Source organism: Syngnathoides biaculeatus, chromosome 2, assembly GCF_019802595.1.
Source record: "Syngnathoides biaculeatus isolate LvHL_M chromosome 2, ASM1980259v1, whole genome shotgun sequence".
NCBI lineage: Eukaryota > Metazoa > Chordata > Actinopteri > Syngnathiformes > Syngnathidae > Syngnathoides > Syngnathoides biaculeatus.
The window spans coordinates 2,537,133-2,561,496 of record NC_084641.1 but is presented as its reverse complement, the minus strand read 5'-3'; the positions used below and the strand labels follow the sequence as shown (position 1 = coordinate 2,561,496).

At 40.8% G+C, this 24,364-nt stretch overlaps 1 protein-coding gene across 1 annotated transcript; it reads right to left on the bottom strand.

Moving 5' to 3' along the window:
* Positions 1–5,886: 5,886 nt before the first annotated feature.
* On the bottom strand, positions 5,887–24,115 carry tead3a (TEA domain family member 3 a; the record flags this gene model as incomplete). The annotated part of the gene is made up of 13 exons (XM_061808315.1): positions 5,887–6,185; positions 10,515–10,667; positions 10,755–10,895; positions 11,138–11,308; positions 11,391–11,524; positions 11,782–11,843; positions 11,942–11,985; positions 12,078–12,188; positions 13,842–13,904; positions 14,056–14,120; positions 16,501–16,741; positions 23,802–23,856; positions 24,003–24,115. Coding segments are annotated over 13 exons (1,467 nt in total), but the record flags the coding sequence as incomplete, so codon positions are not given.
* Between the last annotated feature and the right edge of the window lie 249 nt (positions 24,116–24,364).

The window sequence follows — 24,364 nt, the reverse complement described above, 5'->3', positions numbered from 1 at the left end:
GACGACTGTTCGCTCCGTCACGACTGCAAATTTGCACACCAAAGCTTTCTACGCGTACGCGCGCATTTCAGCATATTTTGGTTTAGGGTGTGATACATATATACAGGGTGTCCCCCAAAAATGTATACACACTTTAAATGATTGTAAACTCATTATAATTCTAATAATTTTAACATGCCCTGTGTGTGTGTATATATGATTCAAAAACAATGCATACATTTAATCAATATTTTGACAGAGAACAATGGGGAAGAAAAAGTGTGAAAATATTATCAAAATTAACATTTTTTGCACCCCAGAGACTATTGCGCCTGGACTGCAAATTACCTTAACTGGTTGTTAAAAAAAATTAGAAAGTATTGTGCTATATGAGTACATTTAATTTTGTGTGGTACAATAGTAAATATAGTGAATAGTAGTAGTACATAGTAAAAGGAGTTATTGCTGGTATGAAGTGCCTGTATAAAGAAAGGTCAAATTGACCCAGGAATGCGATGGCAAAAAGTGTTGAATTATTGCTGCTGGTGCAATCACTTCAAACTCAACACTCTCTCTTGGGTGCGCTTGTTTTGGGGAGGACACACATAAATGCTTTACAAATGGCTGAAAAAATTTGTTAGAGGTCATCTACCTTTGTGGCTTTGACTCGGCTGTGTTCTTTTCGGTGCGTGCAGGAGCTCGTTTCGTCGTTAAGGGAGTCTTGTCCATGGAGAGTCGTACCTTTGACTGTGCTTTTCTGTGCTGCTTGTGGTGGACGTTTTGAGTTCTGAAAATGTCCAAAGAATTTAAGAAGGCCTAATACGGTAATTAAAAAGGACAACGTGGTTGAGGAATTTTTCCTATCGGTGCCTGGCTTGACCAAATCGCATCGCTGAACAGTCAGTCATGTTTTCTTGGGATCGGATCGATGGCAACTGAAAACTTTTGGCGGCCCCTCCAACCGGCCTTCATCAGTTTCTTCACATAACAGCATTAATTGTTCTTTACAGAGGATAAAGAATACAGTATGACAAAGTCCTGCTATACTGTCTGCCTCCATGTGTTGTTCCATCATCTATGTTCAATCTTTTACATGAAGTGCAAACTGAAATATAAGTATAATCTAATAAAGGGAAACCCAACTTCATTTTATGATGGTTCTGCACACAATTTAGCAGTGAATGATGTTGACTTATGGATTTGAAGACAAAAAGGCTGAAAATGTTCTTGTTTTTAGAGCATGTCCTACTACAACAAGCCTCAATTAAAAAAGATGAGTCTTTTGTTGGCGAGTAGGCGTCTATCCTTTCTTATCCACGAGACTTAAGGGTTTGTTTTCTTCAAGAAGTTTGGTTTCACCGATTCAGCCATTCTATTGCCTCCCACTTTTGGGGTGCTAGTTTTTCCAATTAGGAATCCTTTCCTCGGTTGAACAAGACCTGACGTGTGACAAGCTTTTGCAGCCACTGCGATATGAAGATGTCATTTTTTGGCCTTGGGGGTGATTCTTCACATTTACCTCGAAGTTGCCGGTCCATACTTGCAACGCTGAACATTTTGTGCTCACTGCACTGTGCCCCCCCCCCCCCCCCCCCTGAGCGCAACTCTCGCAGGTAGACAGATGTGAGGTGATGAAGCCTCTCGTTTATTTAGAAGCTTCTTTTGTGCGTTCCACTTCAGCAAAACAGATTGTCTTAACTGTAACATTTGACGAGCAGATCTGTGAGAAACAATGATAATATTCCGATGAAAAATACGGATTACTTGTTTGGGTTGGGCTTCAGTTGCATTCAGATCTTGTGAGACTGAAACACCAGACAGCAATTGTGTGTTTACGTTGACCTTCGGTGTTGTGACGGGTCATGATGACTCACTGCTTTGAGTTTCTTCTCCACCCATGTATCTCTTTCTTTCTGCTGGCTTGGATTGTAAACTAAGAATTAGTCACTGTCCTAAAGTCTCTCCTCTTTTCCAGCGAAGGTCACGACTGTCGGTTATCCCGCTTGGTTTTAATCTCGATCAAACCATTAATGCCATTCAAACAGCCAGAGGAAGATTACGTTCGCGGTGGAACAGGTCATGGCACGAGCATGCTTTGCAAAGCGCATCATGCGGAGGAGTATGAGAGAAAAAAAAATTTAAGCACAGTAATGTGAGCGCCTAACCGGATTGTTTTTGGTTACATACGTGCAGGTGTAAATTTTCCCACCACACCCTTCACACCTGCAAAGCAACCACTGAATTTTATGACTTTAAAGTTGCAGTGCACTAACAATGGGAGGCATTATGGATGCTTACAATGGCCCAAAGGCTGTTACACTATTGGTTGAAAATACCATTTTTGCCCCCCACCCCTCCCAAAAAAACAAACAAACAAACAAAAAATTCCATATTAACTGGCATTCAAAAAGTAAATATCTAGACTAGTGATTCTTATAGTATGCAGCCTCCCTCTAGTGTTACATAAAGAAATCACTGCCTGAATACAGCTCATTTGTGTTTAACTGAGAAGTTCTATATATTTGCATTACATTTTTATGAACTGCTCATTTTTAAACATTTAGGTAAATTTTTTGAACTTGTGCAGTAATTTCTATAGATTTAATCAAAAATTCATTCATATCAAAAATATTTCAAATTTCCTAAACTTGATTTCTAAAGTATCCGATGGCATTGTCCTGTGCTAGAACTGGAAAATATTAATATTTTACTAAGAGCAATACAATAGTGTCCTGGGAATAAAACAAAAAATCAATTCATTTTGGATCTTTCAATGCACCTATTTGTTGCAAATAGTGTAGTGTAAGTTAATTTGCTATATTAAGGATATGGCAGTAAAAAAAGCTTGAACGAGTTTTGACAAATACTGATGATGATAGATGAACTACTCCTACAAATAGTCACAATCAATCCAGTAAAAACTAGTCACAATATGTACTCAACTCAGCTGTAAAATTGGACCGTGGATCATATAAAAATGAAAAACTACACAAAGAGTTGTGTCTGACTGATCTAGACGTGCTCCCACTTCAAGTACAACTGACCATGTGACAGTGTATAAATATTAGTGATGGCTAACATATTCGCCAGTTGCTTGGCAAGTGTATGTACAGTAGATGTACAAGCTTTGAGTAAATGTGAAGCAACAGTGCCACCAAGCAGATGTAACGCGCTGTGCATGTTGTACAAACAGCTCCGTTGTGGAACAAGTGCCCTTTGCGGCGTTTCAAAAAAAGTCTTTCAACTACACAAAGATACGCTTAAAAAAATTGCATTAAATGACATTTCACAGCCCGGACATTTGCAATCCAAAGGTTAATTGAATAACTACAATGGTATTTCGTGGGTCCTACAAACTCAATGATTGATTTTATTGGCACAGCCAAAAAGCCATATAATCAATGTACTTCATGAGCAGATGTGAATACAGACAGGAGAATACGGCAAAACGGCGGAACGTGGAAAATGGGGTTATTGACGAGTGAATGTGTTGGCTCAAACGTTCATGGTGCCAAAACAAAAAAAAAAAAAAAAAACATCATTGTCATTGTTCACATCATTGATAATCCTGCTGGTCGTTGAGGGTATGATAGTCAACCACCAGATGTTGCTAAATAACGCTTAAGTGTACAGCAAAGCAAAGACATGCCAAAAGAGCAAAACATAATGCAAGTGTCAGTTAAGAGGACTTCACCCCAGTGCACTGTGGGTTACCCTAACACGGACTGTACCATGCTGGCATACATAAAACAAAAGACAGACTGCTAGCATTTTTTTTTTGTGATGGTAAAAATATCATTTGCTTTTACACAAAAAATATTTCACTTATTTTGGCTTATAAAAAGTACCGTTAAATGTAGTGTACACGTCCTATACAGTGCGTCAGTGCTCCTCAGGTCAGGGCTTTATGAAAGCACATTTGAATCCCAACTCACACGGAGGTAGAAATAATGTAGCAAAAGCAAAGAACAGTCCAGGGAATTATCAGCCTTTCCCACCACTGAGTCCTTCGCCTCATTGAGTTAAGTTTGTAGACACAAACACAGAAGCAATTTTGAACACTTGCTTTAGATTTTTGTTCTTTTCTTACTCCCGACCAACTCTTAAAAAGGACTACTCATCACCATTGGTTTCATTCAAAATGCGAATTCCCATCGCTTCATGTATCATTCTTTTGACAGATTCGGGTTATAGTGGCATTAGAGAGAGAACGGCTGAAGGCAGTTGTCATGGTAATTAGGATAAGTGTGATGAAATGGGGGGGGAATCTAAAATGACTATATAAAGTTTACACACCACAATAAATGCCACATTTTTGCGACATAAAAAATGAGACCAAGAAAAATAATTTCAGAAGTTTTCACGATTAATGTTATTCATGGCCTGTGCAACTCAATTGAAAAATATATATTTGAGAAGTAAAATAAAAATAAATTAGAATGGGGTTGCAGAAGCGAGCACACGCTCTAATACCTTACCTGACAATTTTGGAGTCACTTTTGCCAGCACGAACCAAGGTCAACAGAGGGCTGTCATGTTTGAAGGATGTCAGTGAGGTGAAGGGTACCAAAGAATTTTAGAGGCATTAAAAAAAAAAAAAAATCATGAATTGAAGAACATGGCACTACCGAGAACTGCATGTCACAACAAAATTCATGAAAAGACTAAGAAAATTCATCAAGGAGAGGCCAAGAGCAAAACCAAAGGAGCTGCAGAAACTTCTGGCAAGTAGTGGCTGTTTAGCACATGTGACAAACATTGCCCCTCTTCTTAAGTCAGGGTTGGAAAAATGGAAGCCTTATCTTACAAAAACATCCCCACTCTACTACATTTTACAAAGGTGCGCTTGAAATCACTCAAACGCACTTGGGGGAATTTGTTTTGGTCCTTTAAATTCAAAATTGAACATTTTAGCCATAATTCCAAAGGGCAGTGTTTGGCACAAACACAACACAGCTTATCACCAAAATGACATCAATACTTCAGTGGAGCATGACGGCAGCATCGTAATTTGGGCTGTTTTTCTGCAGCTGGACCTCAGTCAAAGAGGAGGGAATTATGAACAGCTCAAAATTACCAGTCAGTGTTAGCACAAAACCTTTAGGCTACTACAAGAAAGCAAAAACTGTCAGGAAAAGACAGTATACATTATTTGAAGTTAATGGAAGGGCACTTGATATTTACAGTATATTCAACAGTCGTCAATGGCAGTGAATGAGTTGCCAGGAGTTGTGACCGCTGGCTCACAACCCCCGGTGTGCACACTTTTGCAACCACATGATCGGAGTCTGCTTAATTTCAACTTCCCTTCAGGAAAATGTTCGAACTTGGGTGTATAGACTTTACTAGCCTGTGTAAATTCAAAGTCATCGCTCACTCTAAGTCATAGGTGTCAAACTCAAGGCCTGGGGACCTTATACAGCCCGCCGCATGATTTTGTGTGGCCCGCGAAGGCAAATCATGCGTATCAACTACCATGATTTTTATTAAAATCTGTCCCAAAATTAAAATTTTTTATATCATAAATGATATTGAGACATTGCAAGCATTTTTGTGTTACCAAACCTCAACAATGGTTGGAAAAACCATTACCATTGATTTCTGATTCCAAAAAGTTAAAATTTCATGTGCAAATATAATGAGGCGAAAGATATACATTACTTCACAGTCATAATGGCCCTCATAGGGAAACCGTAACTACAATGAGGCCCGCGACTAAAATAAGTTTGACACCCCTGCCCTTAGTTATTTCAATGACATGTCGGCTTCGCTGGCAACGACCTCAAACACGTCGCCATTCGCAGATCTGTTCACTTTGAGCCAACTAACATGCTTCAGCACTTTTCTTTCGGAGGCTAGCTAGTCTTTGTGAAACTGTATAAACAAGGACAACAGAACATGAACAGATTATTTACACTTTGCTTTGATTTTAGTGTTTCATATAGCGTGATACGCTTGTGTACTTTGCAGTGATAGGGAGGCGTACACTGTGTGCGTGTGTGTGTGACAATCTGTTTTTCGTGAGCCGAAAACGGCTGACTGATGCAACCCAGGTCTGACAGTCGGGACAGTCTTTGCACGGCCGTTACGCACTAGTCGTTAACGAGTCGGTAAACGTGGTACTGTGCTCCGTGTTCACTGGTGGAAACTTCAAACACAAAAGCGATACACAACAGAGTCTCCTGAGTTTCTCTGTTGGACACCACCTGGTGGATGACAAGAAGAAAGCGCAGATCAAAACATGACCAAGTGGCAGAGCGAACAACCGAATTGTGTATCATCACAATCTATATAAACATAGCAGAGCTATGTACCGATTCACTTCCTGATCAATGGGGGTGCTTTGCATGCATCCATAACAAAGGAAATGAGACAATATTCTTTGGAAACTATTCTTGGGAACATTTTGATTTTAAATCACTAAATTTTAAACAATGGCCAAGAACATTATCGCGGGACAGATGTTGCAGTATATTTTGCAACGGGACACAAATAATTTTACATACTGTTCAATTGCACATCACAATCAAGTTTACTAAATCAGATCAATCTAATTTGAAAAGACTGAATTTGAATTGAATACGCATGGACACTAGTTGAGATTTGTATACTGCAAATGTGGTTGTATACATGTTTTGTCTGGAATGGTATTATATATTTTATTTCATATTTCCCCATTGTGTGAGTGTACGTGGGTGAGTGGGTTGGTGGCGGCACAATAAAATAAATAAATAAACAAAAAACAAAAAAATATAATAGCGTGCCTAAAGTCGTTGCCCGGGTTAACAACGCCTGCCCCTGGCACTGCTAACCCTGCAGGGCGTCGGTGGAAATAAAGCAGAACTGGAGGTAGATATTGAGGTTCTTGCTCGGAGTGAGCAGGTTGGATAGGATTAGAAATGAGCTCATTCGAGGGGAAGCCAAAGTTGGATGTTTTGGAGACAAGGTTCGAGAAAGCAAACTTAGGTGGCTTGGATATGTTCAGAGGCGAGAGGGTGAGTATATTGGTAGAAGGGTGCTGAGGATGGAGCTGCCAGGCAAAAGACCGAGAAGAAGACCAAAGAGAAGGTTTATGGATGTGGTGAGGGAAGACATGAGGGCAGTTGGGGTTAGAGAGGAAGATGCACGAGATAGGCTAAGATGGACACACTGTGGCCAACCAGGAAGGGACGAGCTCACAGGAAAAGAAGAAGAAGAAGTGTGCCTAAAGCAGCTCCCCCCCCATTTCTATTTTTTGATAAAAAAAATAAAATTTTTGTATTATTAAATTCATTTATGAAATTTTCATCACAGTGCCTGGACAGTAATATCAGACGTTGACTCCCCTGAACCCAATTACCCAGAACAATCAGTGGTACTCCCATAAGAAGTCAGTGTTCAGTGATTTCCATAACAAAATACAGACGTTCAGTAACATTTAGCAATCTGGTAATTATAATTTCCGTCATTATCGCCATGTTGTTTACAGTTGAACTCCGCCAATATCTCTAGCAGTTATCCTGAAATGTTTATCTCTCCCATTAGACATGTTGTCTACTACTGTGCAACGCTCCCAAAGTTGAACTCCCCTCCAAACAGAAACGGCACATACAAAAATGAATGGGTTGGTTGACAGCGTACTGCAATATGAAAAGTACATCACTGGTCACAAAGCTAACATTCCGAGGTAGCCATTTCATTTCTTAAATATCCATCATCCATTTCCCAAGCCGCTCGGTGACAAGGGTGGCGGGAGTTCTGGCGTCTATCCCAGCTGTCATTGGAGAGGAGGCGGGGTTCACCCTGAACTGATTGCCAGCCAATTGCAGGGCACATTTAAACAAACAACCAGTCACACTCACAATCACACCTAGGGGCAATTTAGAGTCTGTAATCAAAGCATGTTTTGGGTACGTGGGAGGAAACCGGAGTACCTGGAGAAATCTCACGCAGGCACGGGGAGAACATGCAAACTCCACACGGGCGGGAGTGGGATTTGAAAACCGGTCCTCAGAACTTCGTGGCCAACGCTCTAACCAGTTGCTCCACCGTGCCACCCATTTCTTAAATATTTATACTGAATTTATGAGGAAAAGAAGGAAGTAGTTTTCACCTACAACGACATGTTCAAATTTTTGTGACATAATCACTGATTCCACGCGCCATCGTGCTCACAAATCTGCACAGTCGAGCATGAAAAATCATCAGTCTAAAATTTGTTACAAGTAGAAAAAATAGGTATTGAACAACGTCGCTTATTTTATGTAGTCTTGACATGAATTTGTGTGTTTAATTCATAAACGTTGTTGACTAAACAAGCCTGCTCCTAAACAATCAGTGTTCACCCGGAAACAGCAAAGTTAACCGTACGGAGCATGTTAGGAAGTTACAGGGCCCTCGCCATATGTGAACGCGTACTGAGTCTGGTGAGTAAAATGTTTTAAAATGGCAAAAAAAATGTCTGTTTATCCTAGCATATGATTCTGGACTATTATAGACTTTTATGTATATTACAAGAATTTGTAGTTGATTCCTGGCTTTAGCGTGACAAACGTTTCGTCGGAAGTTATACCGGAAGTTGAGTGAATAATTATTTACAACGGAGACAACTGCATCTGGGTTCCGCGTCAAACCCACGCTTTCTCGCCATCGGTTCATGCTACCTGTGGATGCTACGGAAAATTTACAAGCCTTTGGGATTATCTTCCAAAAAACAAAGGTTGGCAGTGGTATTAGTGCAGCTTGTCAGCTGCCATCTTTGACGGACGCCCATTAAGGGGAAAGACGCCCAGCACAACTTTGTCTGCTGTCGGAAAATCTACTCCCCGTGTAGGCCAGAGGCAAAAGATTTGCCAGGAATGGTTTTCTAAATTGAAGTGGCTCAAATTGAGGGACCCAATTTTTTTCTGCCAATGGTGTATTGACAGTGAAAGAAAAATTTTTCTGACACACTGAAAATCATCGGTGGCGCCGAAGTTGGATGACTTTGTGAAGCATCAGCAGACAGCTGATCACAAGTTTGCTGCAACTCCAAAGACGTAGTTGAAGTAGAACGTGGCTTCAGCAGGCATAACATTGTAAAGACGTCCTTAAGGAACTGTCTCAAAACAGAAAGTGTAAATGAACTGTTCATCGTTAAAATTGAAGGCCCTGAAAAAGAATGGTTTGATTTTGATACAAGTTTCTGTAAATGGGTGAGCAGTAAAAAGAGGAGAATCTTTATGGCAGGAATCATGCTAAAACTTAGTGTTGAACAGTGAGGTTATTTTCAACAGTCAGGAGTACAGAAGAGGATTGAGAAACATTTTTATTTTTATGACACATCTTAATGTTCATTAGATTCAGTTACCAATACAAATATAATTCCTTGTATCACATTTATGATTGAAAGTTATTTGTATGCATGTAACCTGAAGAACAAGAAAGAGTATTAGTCATGTTAGTAGACCGTAGTTTGACCAGCATGTGATTGGCTATTTTTTGGCTATGATTATAGAAAAGTGGCTAATGAAAATTCATTTTGGAAAAAAAAAAAAAAAAAAGCTAATGAAAAAAGGTTAGCAACCAAAAGCGCAAGTTCAGAGCTTCTTCACATACGGTGAGCGCATTTACGTCGAAAGTCATCAACACAATGAGCCATGTCAAAGGAAATTCACTTACACTGAAAACATTTTGGGGATATAACACAAGTAATGTTCCAGTATCAAACTATAAGTATGCGATTCTGATTTGATACTTTGAATTAATTGATCTAAATTCTAACGTTAGACTAGTCTGTCCATATATCTAAATGTCAACGGTCATTTTCTGCCATGGTACCGCATTATCTTGAAATTGAAAACTTTTTCCCCGTACATACTTTAGGAAGATATAGATCATCTACTGCTAGCTTTCATCAATGGATTGACAATAGATAGCGCCGTAAATTACGTGAGATTATAACAATACATCACGATTGCCGACAGGATTGTACAATGTTGTTGCCACTAACGCTGATTATGTTGAACTAAACTTTCAGCATTTTCAAAACATTGCGCGTATAGACCGTTCATTTTTACACATTGACAGGCCAGTGTATTTAACTTTTCTTCAGATAAAGTTTGTCAGATCAAGAATTTTTATTGATGAAAAATTTGAAAGGCTGTTTTATATCATGTTCTACTAATATCAGTTCAAATGGGAAATTAACATTTCTGAATTTTATTTTTTTTCTATTTTAGTTATGTGTTTATTTTATTTTTAATTTACAGTTATGTTATATTAATCCAGTAATTTATTTTAAGGTCTTGAGATTCCATCCGTAATGACACCCGCAACTTTATCTGCGAGCATGACTGACCACACCCATACATTTTTCAAATGTGAGTGACTGCTGTAAGTACAAACATTACAATATGATAAACGGCTTATCGCACGGTGTGTGGGGTTATTTACAAGCGAAAGTGGTGGCTCCAACTATGATGGTGTAAAAACTAAAACCCACTCTTGTCACGGCTCACGTAATTAATAATCTTGCTAGCGGCATTAATTCCACACTCCCAGCCACATAGACCAACCTGTAGAATGGTGAAGTTCTCCAACACGCTGTTCATCATGTATTTTTCTGGTAGATGTTTGAGTTTGTGGATGAAGTTGATCATATATTCACACATAGGCGACCGATGAATGCGGAAGACAAACTTGCCCCCTTCCGTATGTGCGTATTCTGTCTGGAGTGTGTGTGGAGAAAGAGCGCTGACAACTTGCTGGCATTTTGATGGTCACCTGCATTGAAAGTGCTTTATAGCTTTGCTTACCTCAACTTTCTCCACCACCTGTTTGCCAAAGGAGCAGACCTTTGTTGAGACACTGATTGTGATATTCTCTGTTCCACTGTACTGGCTGCTCACACCATAGAATGCACTTGATCCTTCCTCAAGATCACTGCTCAGGTCTGCCTAAAAAAAGCATGACCAAAATGTGGCTCTTTTAGAATGTGGACTCTAATCGAAGTAATACTACAAACAGTATCTCAAATTAGTACGTGAATGAGTCCTCTGTAAACTGCTACTTTTCCTCCCCCGTGTGTCCGAGTACGGTATAACCTCACTAAGTACTCACATTAAACTCTGTGGTATGAAATTAATAAGCATCCCATTTTGTATTTTTGCTCAATCCGATGGTAGTGAAAGATACTAACCCAAAACTTGACAAGAAAGAAAGCATTGTGGGGCCCCTTTTCATACAGTTCCTTCAGTCCTCCTTTCTTCTCGGAAAACTTGTCATAAATCTGCCTGACATCTATTGACTCCAATACAGGGTCACTGTAGCTGGGGTTGGATGGGCCAATATGCACAAAGAGATGCTTATACTGCAAGAGAGACAATCCAAAAGGTAAAAAGGGAAACACGTCCAAAAGATAGACCTGAACGTCCAGTGATGACTGCCTGTACCATATCTCTCTCTTTCTGAGTCTCCATAAAAGCAGAGTACTCCAGAAGCCGTAGTTTTCCTGAAGCAATGGTTCTGTCCTGCCAAACAGGAGCCGCGATTGCTGTTGGTCGAGGGGGAGGCAGGGGCTCGTAGCCTGCCAAACATGAAAACGTCTTGCGGTTAAGCTTACATTTTCCGTCATAAACAAGGCACCGTCGAGGCATATCTTGGAGTAAATTCAATACACAAATAAGAATAAATTATAGTATAGCAATAAATGATAAGATCTGCTACATGCATTAGGATTTTTCAAATCTCAAGATAGTGAATTTACGATGGACCCCACACATCAAGATTAGTGCCATGCACTGCGCTACAGGATAGTTATTCAGTTTGATATTTTGTACTTACTGACAGGTGCAGGAACAGGCGCTGCCAGTGTTGTGTATGGTGGCTGTGCAAAGGGCTTGATGCTAAAAGAACAGGCAAGATTTAGAAGCTGTACAAATTCCAGATGGCAAGATTCTCTGATTCCACTTCAGTGATAGTGTCAGGCAAAAAGGATGCTTACTCCTGAGAATGCCCAGGCTGGCCTGGCAGGTGGCCGGGCCAAAACTAGACCAAAGAAAAGAGCGGCGAGGGCATACAGCAAAATTTATTAGTGTGCCTTTTATCCAGATGTGTGCATTTGACGTGTGTCTTCTTACCCTGACGGGTGGAGGAAAAGAAGCCTGGCTTTTCATCACACTTGCTGACACAATCTGAGCTGATGAAAGATTGGCCACTGTTTGTAGTGCTTTGTCTTTGGAAACCTGGTCCTGAACATGGACAAGAACAAAAACTATGTTATTCTACCTTGACAAATCCAGAGATATTAAGTCAACATGACAAAGAGTTCACACTCATGGACACTCCTGACAGAAAAACCAGCTTGCATACACGATACTCCATCCATCCATTTTATATACAGCTTGAAACCTATCCAAAGGTATATGGGTCTCCTTGGACTGATGGCCAGAAACTCACTCACACCTAAAAGACATTTTCAGTATTTAAATAACCAAACATGCATGTCCTCAAATACTTCAGCATGATGCAATAACTACGAGGGATCCAGAACAGAGTGCAAAGCAGATACAGTGAGATGCCAAAGCCGTAGATGCTAGTAGAGAAAACTGCAGCCGCCACCATGACTGTACTAAAGGCACTTCAAATAAATATTTATGTATATAAGCAGATATTTTGTATGCAGAGGTTGCACTGCATCGAGGGCAAGTGTTAACTGTGAAGCCAAATTAAGCACAAAAGCAGAATGATGTAATAGTATGACCAAACTTACCAAGTTCATGGCCTACGGCAAAGAAAAAATGTCAAATTAAAAATTCAGCATCCTCGCAATTAAGAGTCAAAAAGGGGAATTGCCGTGCTTTACTTAACATGTATACTATTGTCCAACACACTTGAAACTGAAATAATAAAATGACAGTATATGTGACTGTCATGTGAGATTACAACGAAAACAGACCACTAAAAGGTACTTTAATGTATTTGGCTGACAAAATATATTGATGCAGGACATGGTAAAACCACACAAAAACTCTAGACCGGGAAAGGTCTTAAAAGCTGAGGGAAAATGTCCAAGAGGGTGAACATGGAGAACATTAAAAGCAGAAAAAGTTCCAAGAATGCATGAACGACGAAGGCTCATCAAAACTTCCCCGCATTTTCGCATATGCATGCTGGGTCACGTGACACTTCAGTCAACCAAGCCAGCTACTGAATCTCATGCAACCAGTGCTCGTGCATTATCAAAAAACACCGACTTTGAAACATCAATATAAATTCAGAGCGGATGCCTTGACAGAATGGAAAGAACATGAGCAGGAGCACCTGAGAAGTAATTAAGCTGTGATAACCTGAGAAATCCTTAACTGACCAAATATGCGCTCAGCCCATTCGGCCATCAATGGACAAATTCGGAACATACTGAATTGCAGTACAACAAAACCAAATTTTATTAACATTATGGTCCATCAACAATCATCTACAGCAACGTCAAAGCCCCAAGAATGGCATTCAAAGTCCCAAAGGCCCATCATGCACTATTTCCTATTCACTTCCCTCACAGTGCTGCGTGTTATATTTAGAAATTTGGTCAAGTTAAATATAGCAAATAAATGTTATTTACATGACAAAAAAAAAAGACATGCCAGTCTGCCTTGGCTCATCGAGAGGGTTAATGTGGCATGCAGAGCTGAGACTGAAGCAAGGCAGCGACACCGAGTGCGTGTACCTTCAGCTTAGAGTGAATCTCACGAGATTTTCGTTTGGCCAAGACTTGCAGGTGACTAGAGACCTGAAGGCGGGTGTAAAGGTGGGAAGAAAGGCAGCATAGAGGACAGGAGAAAGAGGAAAAGGAAGACGACAGAAGATCAACACAGAGGGATGCAGTTACTCCGGCGAGTGCCCACCTTGATGCTCGCCTGGTATTCACGAACCCTCTTGCGTGCCAGAACCTGAATGTGACTAGACACCTATTTGCCAGGGTTAATATTAGAAAAGACATACTTTTACAAGGATGATCTATGTTTTCTTGTTGTTTTTTTTCCCCATTGGTATGGATACAAAACTCCAATAATTGGTGGCTCACAGATTGCAGCATTTTAAGTAATTTAGTGTACATACCTGTTTGCGTGTGCGTGTCTTTCCTGTCCGTAGCTTAATATAGCGAGCTATCAGCTCATTTCGACCTAGACATGAGAAAGAGAAATGATCATCGCAATGGCACTCAAATGATATCCAACAGAAAACACCAACTTTATGGAACACGGAAATACTGGCCAACGTTAAATCATCCTACTGAAATGGAATCCAAAATTTGAGATGTGAATTCAGAGAAAACACAGTATAAGCAACGTATACATTTTGGGCGTCTTTCCCAACAATATTTCTGTCTGGACTTCATGTTTAGAATCAGAACTTGACACTTTTAGAAAACAGTATAAAATTTGAGCGATAAAATGATGAATTATCTCAACCAAAGTTATGTCAACTTAAATATAGGAGGTGGTCTGACAATGTCATATCTGCATCAATGGATATCCAAACTGTATTTGTATGTAAACCTCATCCTGAAATGAAGCAGTGCATATGAACGTCACGGTAAAAATAGTCTGAACCATATGGAGGATTAACTTTAGACGGCTGCAAGGCTTTTATAGACTCCCTTAAATTGAAAATCAAAGTTGGTAGTTGCTGCTGGGAGAGGGCCATAGAAGATGAAGTGAAAAATGAGAATGGAGGTCATCATAGTTAATAGGCTCCCAAAATGTGGCCAGGACAAACTGCCTGTTCAGCTACTTCTATCCCAGCCTTCCCAACCACACCCAAACAGCTGCTCGTTTACTCACTGCTGCAAATATAAGAAATAAAGAGGAGAGAGACAAAGGTGATCTAATCAAGCCTCACTGACCTAATCCAATCCAGGCCAAAACACACACATGCTAACAGCATCAACATCACCGTGTCTCCTTCTGGGAAGTCGTGTCGCTGAGTCATAACAGCTTAGAAGATTTACCAGAACAAAGAATACCCCAAATGTGACGAAGGAGGGTGACTCAGACACATGGCAGTCACCTCCAAGTCCCAAAACAGGACCGAACTTCAACTGGAGCCCTTAACTCCTCCAGAAGTAGGCTTTCCTTTTGCTGAGGAGAATCTGCTGTAGCGAAAATTTAAAAGGCAGTGGAGAGGAGCTGTCATGAATGGAGACAGGAACCAACTAACATTATCAACCTTGAGCAGCCATTGCCAAACAATTCTTGCCGACTCGGCCAGAGACCGGCTCAGCCTTGTCGACAAGGCCAAGCTGGCGGAAGTGGATCGGACGGGGTGGCGGTTTGGCCGTGATCGCATATCATCTGAATATGGCTCGAAACAATAGGGTAATATTGCCCCGGTAACTTCACTCGGTTGTGTGCTGTTCTCCTTTTCGAAAAGAGCTTCCGTGTCTGAAGGGGCGTGTTTGTCTCCCATAGTTAGGGTGCACCGCGTGTTTTCAATGGCGAATGTCCGGGTGAGGTGACGGACTGGAGATGCAGCTAATATGGCGACGACTCGGATGTCGAATGACACTTCCGCAACTTTGCGCATGGATGACGCGCTCTCCGCTCATATTTATTTTTTCATGTCGACATTAAAGTGAATAATGTTATATGTATTTTTCATTTCACTATTTTAGAATGTTTATAGGGATGACGCTTGACCTTTAGTTGAACACCAACCTGATATTTATTGCAGGAAGCATGCCTTCTTCTATTGTATGAATGGCAAAATGTGAACAAATACACAACTTTATTTTACCATTTGCCAGATAATGCAAGAGCATTTAATTGTTCTGCTCGTCACGATATGTCCCAGACAAATACAATAATCAATTTAAAAAAATCAAATAAATTGGTGGGAATCACTGGCCATCATATACATTATGTAATGTCAATGTGCTTCTTTTGGCTTTCCATTCAAGCTATGAAGAGCTTTTTAAAATGTCATATTCTACTAAGATAAGCTAAACACACAAAACATTTATCATGAGTCACAGGAAAAAAAAAGTTTGCAAGTTTTGACAGCGTTGATAAAACACCAGCTCACTATGATGTCAGAAATGGATTCATAAAATAAAAATGGGTGCTATGTGCTTTTCCCTACAGTTGGCAGACAATACTCATGGAGACACCTCCGGGTGGCATCCAAATCAGATGCCCAGCCTCCTCATCTAGCAGCGGTTCTACTCTGAGCTCCTCCTGGATTAAGACTTTGAACCAGTGTTTGTGAAGTATGATGATATTTTTCTCAACCAGGAACTGTGGGATGCTCAAGCCATTGTGTGCAGGCGTGTTGTCATGGTGACGCTGCCACAACTCTCGCCTCATCTCACACACCGAATGAAGCAAACGTGGCAGGAACCCTTTGACGGTGTGCTGGGCGATGGTCTGGCCCACATTCATTTGGAAAGGTTAGTGTTTGAAATATCTTTTGTAACAAGACCTGAATATTTTCAGATTCACCTTTTATTGGATACTTTGGCTGGGCAATTTTTTTTTTATTTTTTTAAACTAAAAACTTCCTCACCATACATCTTGCCCTCATCTGAGAGTATTATCTTCCTCCTGCCGCAGGGAGGGTATATGGCCAGAGCTTCCTGAAAGCTCTGCTCGATGTCTGGACTCCACACCCCCTCAGGGTCGCCGTCCAATCCCCGGTCTGCTCCGTCACAGAGTCCATCTCCCTCGCCGCCGCCCTCCTCCTGCGCCCCGTCAGGGCTGCTACGGCAACTCCACTCCGACGCAATGATGACGGCTGCCGCCAAACCCTGAAAACGGAGGACATTTAAAATAGACGAACTCATGAAAGTGTCACTAATTATCACTTACTGTACTCCACAGAAGAAAAAAAAATTATAAATATATATATATATATATATATATATATATATATATATCCAGCTTTGATGGAGATGTTATTTAACCTCTACTTTTGTATGTCCATCGATGATGTCATTAAGGGGGTGGAAGTGGCTGCCTTCCTCGGAGCCACAAACATACAAACCTACAGATGCTGTAAATGCAACCATATTCTGTTCAGTCTATTTTTGGTTGGGGTCACATTATGCAGTGGCCATTTTTTTCATTGCACTTGTAGAAGTCGAGAGGAGGCCCTGACACCAGACAAGTCAGTTTTTTAAGTGAGACGTCACAGAGTTTTGTTTCAGTGTTAATTAACGACAACAACAAAAAGTTAATTATTCACTCAGATGGCTAATTGTAGTACAGTGGTCATTTGTTACCATACACACAGTATTCAGGATTTTTGTGTAATGAATGATATACCATTTTAATAATGTACTATTTTTTTTGCATAGCCATTCAACAGTAGTTATAATGATCCTAAAAATTATAATACCTGATGTCACTCAGAAAGTTGGACTGTGAGTGAGCCCTGCCATGAGCACAGAAAAAAGACTGCTAGGATTTGATGGCTGTGAAGACTCTCATTCATTCTGGGCAATTCATTTTCAGGGCATTGGATAGATCAGAAATGGAATCTTCAGGTCCTCTTGGAAGACATCTCACTTCTCATCCAAGCAGGCTTCATCAGTTTATGCAACAATGCTTAGTTAGGACAATAAAAATAAAAAAAAAAGTCATTTATGCCCCCTTAAAATGGTTGCATAGATGTATTAATTGAAAGCCTTCAAATGTACAGGAAACTTTTAGTAGTTATATTTGAACATTCTTTAATGGACTTTACATTGATTTAATGGCTGAAATCGGTACTAGCTGATAATAAGCATATCGGCTGATTGGCTATGATGTCATAACACTGATCTGATCACTGACATCATGGATAGTGTCTGCAAAAGACGTTTACTCCGTGTCACCATCGTGTACAGTATATTTGAATCCAAAAGCTGGTTTATTTTTAGCCTTGTTGCACGGCTTTTGCTGTGCTACTGTAAATATCTGACAGACAATAGTTATTTAAAAAAAATAATGTCAGTGGTGTGCGACAGACAACACGTCATGTGCGGATCACACTACAAGACAAATTTGTTTTTTCACAATTGCACTGTTAGACTACTCCAATAAAATCTTGTAGTCTGATACCACCCTGTCCTGTCTTTTATAATCCTGGGGCTTTATCTTTTCCACTCAAATGTGACCAGATGCACTTGTTACCATGGGAATGACACTGTGACATTTGTAAAATAAGAACAAAATGGGGAAAAATGTGTGGCGGTGGTCACCAGTGCTCAGAAGATTACGTTCATTGAAGGCTTGCTTGCGGTATGTTCATGTACTTTTAATACGATACAGCCCGCAAGCAGGCCTCAAAATGTTACTTAGCCTTGAGTAGCCAACGGTTGCATGTAAATTAGACTTTATATAAATTTTAATTGGCCTGATCAGATCGGAGGACAACTGGCGTTTTTTGATAATCAGCTGATCAGTTTTGGTGTCATAATTTGCAGAGTTGATCGCTGAATTAATTGATCAGCTCTGAGAAATACAATTACTCCATGTCACCATCGTGCGCTGTATTTTAGATACTATATCAAAAGCTAGTTTATTTTAATATTGGAGTATTTATATATTTTGTCTTTTGACATGGAACTGTGAATATCTGATGGCCAAAAAAGTTACTTAAAAAAAATACCTCCATGGGAAAGAAGGCTGAGAGAAAACACGTAATGTGCGAATCACACCAAAACAAATTTGCTCTTTCACTATTGCACTGTCAAACTACTGAAAATCTTGTATTCTGATACATACCGCATCCTGTTTTTTTTTTTTTTAAATTACAGTATGTAATAATATTCCTCGCTCGGAGAATCTTCTGCTGGAGGTGCTGACGGTATAACTGAGGATTTTATCTTTGAGAAAAACATGGTTATGGGGAGTTGTTGTCTTTGTTTTTTTCTTCTGCTTTAAAAGGACATAACCCCGTCAAAACAATTGCTAAACTCGACAGCTTGTAGCATATTACCGTCATTGTCTTGTGCAAATTGTTGCATTGCCCTTGCCATGTTGCACAATTGCTGCAGGTTCTCCAAGGTAAGGCCACGTTTTTCACTTTCTTTTTCCTCTTCGTTTTCTTCCGGACTTGCAGACTTTGTCATGTCAAGGAGGTGGCTTGTAGCCTGGCCTCCTTACTTCCTCCCTGAAACGGTATATGTGTGAAGGCATCCTTTTCCAAAAAACGCCGATTTCGTCCATGTTGAAAACCTGCTCAGGGAGGTAGTCTCCCTCACTGATCAGATTTGGAAAGTCTTCCTCCACATAACGACGAGCACCATCATTGTCGATGGAGGAATCTTCACCATACAGAGGCATGCTTCTCAGGCCATAAAGCTTTTGAAATTTTCAAACCAACGTTTGCTTGCCGAAAACCTTCGTCCTCGAGGGAGTGAATCGCTCCTTGCTGTACTAGTGCTGGCTTGAGGTCCATTAGCACTTTCTTCAGCTTCTTCATCATCGTCACCAGGCAGGATTTGATCGTAAAGATCTTTAGTATTTGTCCTGATCATCACCGCCTTTTTTCTGCAATCCGCTATCTACAAAGCTAACGCAGCTTCCATTCTAACAATCGTCTTATTTCGCAGTCACCACACATTTTGCTTTCTTATTAAGTTACTGAAGCAGTTTTACAGAGTTTATGTAGCACACTGTGGATTCATTCATGCCATAATTGCGCACTACAAAAGCTTAACTTCTGCTGTCTTTGATCATATCCAAAAGTTTTACTTTTTCGCTGATCGTCATCTTCCTCTTGGCCGCTTTGGAGGAAGCTTTCGCAACACCACAGCGCTTTGGCGGCATTGTGTGAAAATGGCTGAAAGGAAGGACCAAGTAAAGGGTGGGACAAAGCTGAAGCAACTGTTGCTTGGTGAGGCTTCAATGATGCGCAGCCAATCAGCTAACAAAATAAATCCACGCATGCTCTCGTTGGTCGATCTTGCACTAGGGAACAATCACGCACCTTGTTTCAATGTGTCTTCCCGAAATATGCCAATATAGCTGCATTTTCTCAAGTTAATTTTTTGATGGATTTTTTATGGGGGGGGGGGGCAATTAGACAAAGCACTGAAGCCACAAAAAGTGAAGCGCCACGTAGTGAGGGAACCCTGTATTTTTTAAATTGGAAAATTTCACAGCATACCAACTAACAAAAATACAATAAAAGGTTGATACGCAGTAATTACGGTCTGCCCTTTCTGCCATCGAACAGAAGACCATTTATTTGTTCTGTCACTATGCATCATTGGCATAAATGGAACAACAAAGATACAATATTTCTTATAAATGAATACAGTGGTACATGTACTTATGAACAGCTCTAGTAACAAAAAATTCTCATTATGAAATGCCTTCTCGGAAAAATATTCTCTATTTACGAAGGAAAATTCAGGATACGAAAAGAAAAAAAATAGCTGCTGGATTCACAGCCCCCAAATTCCACCGAATGCAAACATCCTGTGTCTTGGTTTGAAAGTGGCGTGATAGAGCTGCTCTGCCATTGGCTATCGCCGGAACATCTTCCTGGCATCCCATTGACAAGGAGGAACATAAATCTTTACCCTAATGTGCCATGACACACTGGTTGGGAATCATTGGAATCGATAATACCTTTGAAGACACTGATACAGTACACAAGTCTATCCAGCAAATGAACAAGCAAATTTAAATAGAGTGGTCAGTTATGTTTTCTTTCTTCTTTTTTTTTTTTTTTTTTAAACATGCCAATCAGGCCCGAAAAATATTGATCATGTTCAGACTAATTCTTAACATACTGGTTCAAGACATACATTGTCATCATCTTATTATTGACGGATTGTATTATTGATGTTAACGTACTGTTGGTGAAACTATACTTTGCCGAGATGCCAGGACAGCAGCACGTATACAGCTTTTGTTGCCAGGCGAGCATTAGCTTACAGTCCCATGTTCATCATCATCAATTTTACTCCACAAGAACTGATGAGATCAAAATCAACTCAGATAAATGCAGCCCAACTCCAATATTAGTCCACTTCCTGAGCAAATAGCCCTGGTAAAACTCACAGAGCCAAAATCTACTCCACATTAAAAGCCCGATCCCTCATCTGCACGGGCTGCATGAGGAAATTACACATTCTTCTGTTATTGTTGAGGATGCTCCAAGTCCCCTGAAAGACACGAGCAGACATCTGCAATACAAACCCGGCTGGTGTGTAATGTTTTCCAGAGTGCGGCTAACATGGTTCACGCCACAGTCGGGCCACAGTGGATCAGTGTGGTCGCGCAGCTTCCCCTGCTGCAGTGCAGGCTTGTTGGACAAGCTCGGCACAGGGCTTTCCTATTTTCAATCACTGGCGACAGGACTGTGCTGTTGCCATAGAAATTGGGCCGACCCAGAGAGCAAAGTCTTAAAGAACATTGTGATATACAGGGGGAGGGATATACGTGCCGGACTTAAAAGTTGTTGTGCAACAGGTCTTAAAAGTAGAAATATTTTTTTTTCCTGCCTGCAAATCTGTTTGCATTAGCGATGGGAACAGAAGTTCTTTTGACTGTAGGGAATGCCTAAAATTGTTTCATTTTCATGAAAATTAGTAGCTCAACACATATGTACAGTGCTCTTTCATTCCCTACAGAGTGAACACGAGTCATGTGAACAGTATATTTACACTATTACATTGATGCGAGCAAGACAATAACTTAAGCAGTATGGTTACTGAATGTGTATCAAGTCCTCCATGGCAGTTTAACTTTGTTTGTCCAGGATGTGAATGATACAATGGCATTACTTTTACCACAGTTTGTGAATATTATGTTCTCCAGAGCCAAACATTGATGGTGGCCTGATGTCGCGGGGAAGCTATGTCGCAATATCAGGCCACATCCTACCTATAGAGGCTGAAGCAGTCCACTAAGATTTATGCCGACCAAAAATGGCCCAAAAGATATTTTCAGTTTCAAACCTGAAGAATTATTACCCAAACAACTCAGCTAAAAGCGTATGTTGTGATGATACCAAGGAAAAACAGCGACTGGCATGTGTGTGACTGTATAAAAGTTCAAAAAGCTTTGGCTAATCTGATCGCTATTCATACCAGCGGCAGCGGGACCACAGAATGGTGGCAAGGAATAAGGGCAGCAATACAAAGAACAGCAAGCTTCATCACCACATTATCATGTCCAGTAAACAACTGTGTCCTAACAAAAACTGCGTTTATCAATGAAGTTGGAAGACAATGCAGACCGACACTACATACACACAGACACACACAGACACACACACACACAGACACACACACACACCACACACACACACAAAGAAAAACATGCAAACTCAGCACAGGAAGGTTAGAACTCACATGTGAACCACAACCTCTGAACTTCGAGACAGATGTGCTAACCACTCACTGACCATCCTGCTCACACACCACTTGATGACAGCCCCCTAAATTGGGTTGGTCTACATGCCGACATCAATTATTAAAACTGTAAATATAACAAACAATGATCCCAAAACAGTTTATGATTTTAAACTCATGCTACCTGCAGAAATAAATAGCTTACAGATGATTTGATATATTTTCAAATGTAACTGAGTGCACATGTACATCCAGTGACACGCCTTTCTAACTTCCACTAACAATCCAGGCTAATTTTCTCTTTGATGTAAAAAGCTTCATCTCTCAGTTGAAACTTATCATTTCAACGTGGTTACTTAACCCCAATTAAATTACTACATTCTTAAATCAGGGACTTGGCAGCACCTTAGGGTTTTTCAGACAGAGCTCAACTACCTCTAAGTGCTGAGTTTTCACTGAATAGTCAGGGGGAATGTGCCACACAAAACAAAAAGTAACTGCCTTTAATTTATACAGGGCGGCAGCTAAAAACTACCTTTGCGTCAAACATGCTCCTCAACTACCTTAAATATGATATACTACTAGGTTTCCCTGTACAGCTGAAAATGTTGTGCAGGTGTGGGTAAAGTTACGACTGACGTCTGTACATTAGTAGTACAGTACACAAGTGCAAAAGACTGGACACGACCATGTTAAGTGGGGATGGTGTCAAGAAGGTGCAGTATATTGTGCACTACGCCGCATACAGTACAGTAGCTCCCTGTGGTCAAAAGGTCAGATGTTCAGTGCAATAGAGGGCCAGAATAGCTGCCAGGGAGCTAAATAAAGCAATGAGCTCAGCAAACCAAGAGACACGCGCAAACTACTATAAAAACAAGCTTCTTGCTTGAATGAGAATACCACCCGCCCGCTCATTGCATGGCGGATTCACGATTTTGGTTTCCACTGCCTCTTCATCATGCAATGTTTTTAATTTACGAGGGCCCACGGGCTCTTTCTGAACGGCACGAAGCAGCGAGCACGCGAGGAAACACAATTTTCACGTACGCGTTAAAACTTTTCTTAGCTGTTAAATCTGCTAGCACGAGAAAAAAAAAATCGAACGCACACGGCGCTTTGAGATAGCTGAGGAAGGCGGTATGGAGGTTGAAATTAAAGCTGGAAAAAGTACAGCAATGTAAAATAAAAAAGGTGGAGGGGGGGGGTCGCGAAACACGCAAGAACTTTCATTATGGTTTCAAACCGGAGAAGAACAAGACAGGCGGCAGCTAACGCAGACATGCTACGGCTGCTAGCTTGCGTGCTAATAATAGCGCAGAGCAAGTCAAGCAAAGTTGCGAAAAGTTGCCGAGGAGGCGGAGAAGCACCACGCCGCAACGCGTAAGCCTCCTGGCACTCCGAGCCCCATGCATCGCTGCGCCGGCCACAACAATGCCAAAAACGTCCTGGCGGCACAACGAAATACGGGACGTCAGCAAAGACAAAGAAAGTTTGGTGATCGAGAAGAAATACTCACCTTGGGAAGGACGGATTTGGTGCTCTGCCGCCGCTGGGCTGGCCCACGTTCGCCTCTTAAAAAACAAAATTAAAAAAAGATATATATATTCCCCAAAAGGCCCCACTCGCCGAGAACAAAATGCAAAACAATGTATTTGACAGCAAAAGGCAGAAATGCCAAGGAGGAGTTTGCGATGAAACGAGGGCGCCGTGCACGTACTTGCAAGTCAGAGGCGTGGCGTCCCCGACACGCAAACGCAAAAGCAGAAAGTTTTGCTGGCCCAGCAGCACAAACTCCTCCCAGAACAACACTGAGCGCGGAACTTTTGGGATTTACTCTCATTTCTCTCCCCCAGCCCACCATAACATACACTCCGTGAAAACACACCGTTGTATTTACACTACTATAAACACACTTCAAAAGTTCGGGGGTCACCTAGAAATGGATCACATTCCCATACGAACAACGTCTACACTGTTTTTATCTTCATTGAAAACATATATATAGTTTTTACTTTGTCATACACATAATATAATATACATATAAATAATAAAATAACAGAGTGGGGCTTTGAGGTGTGA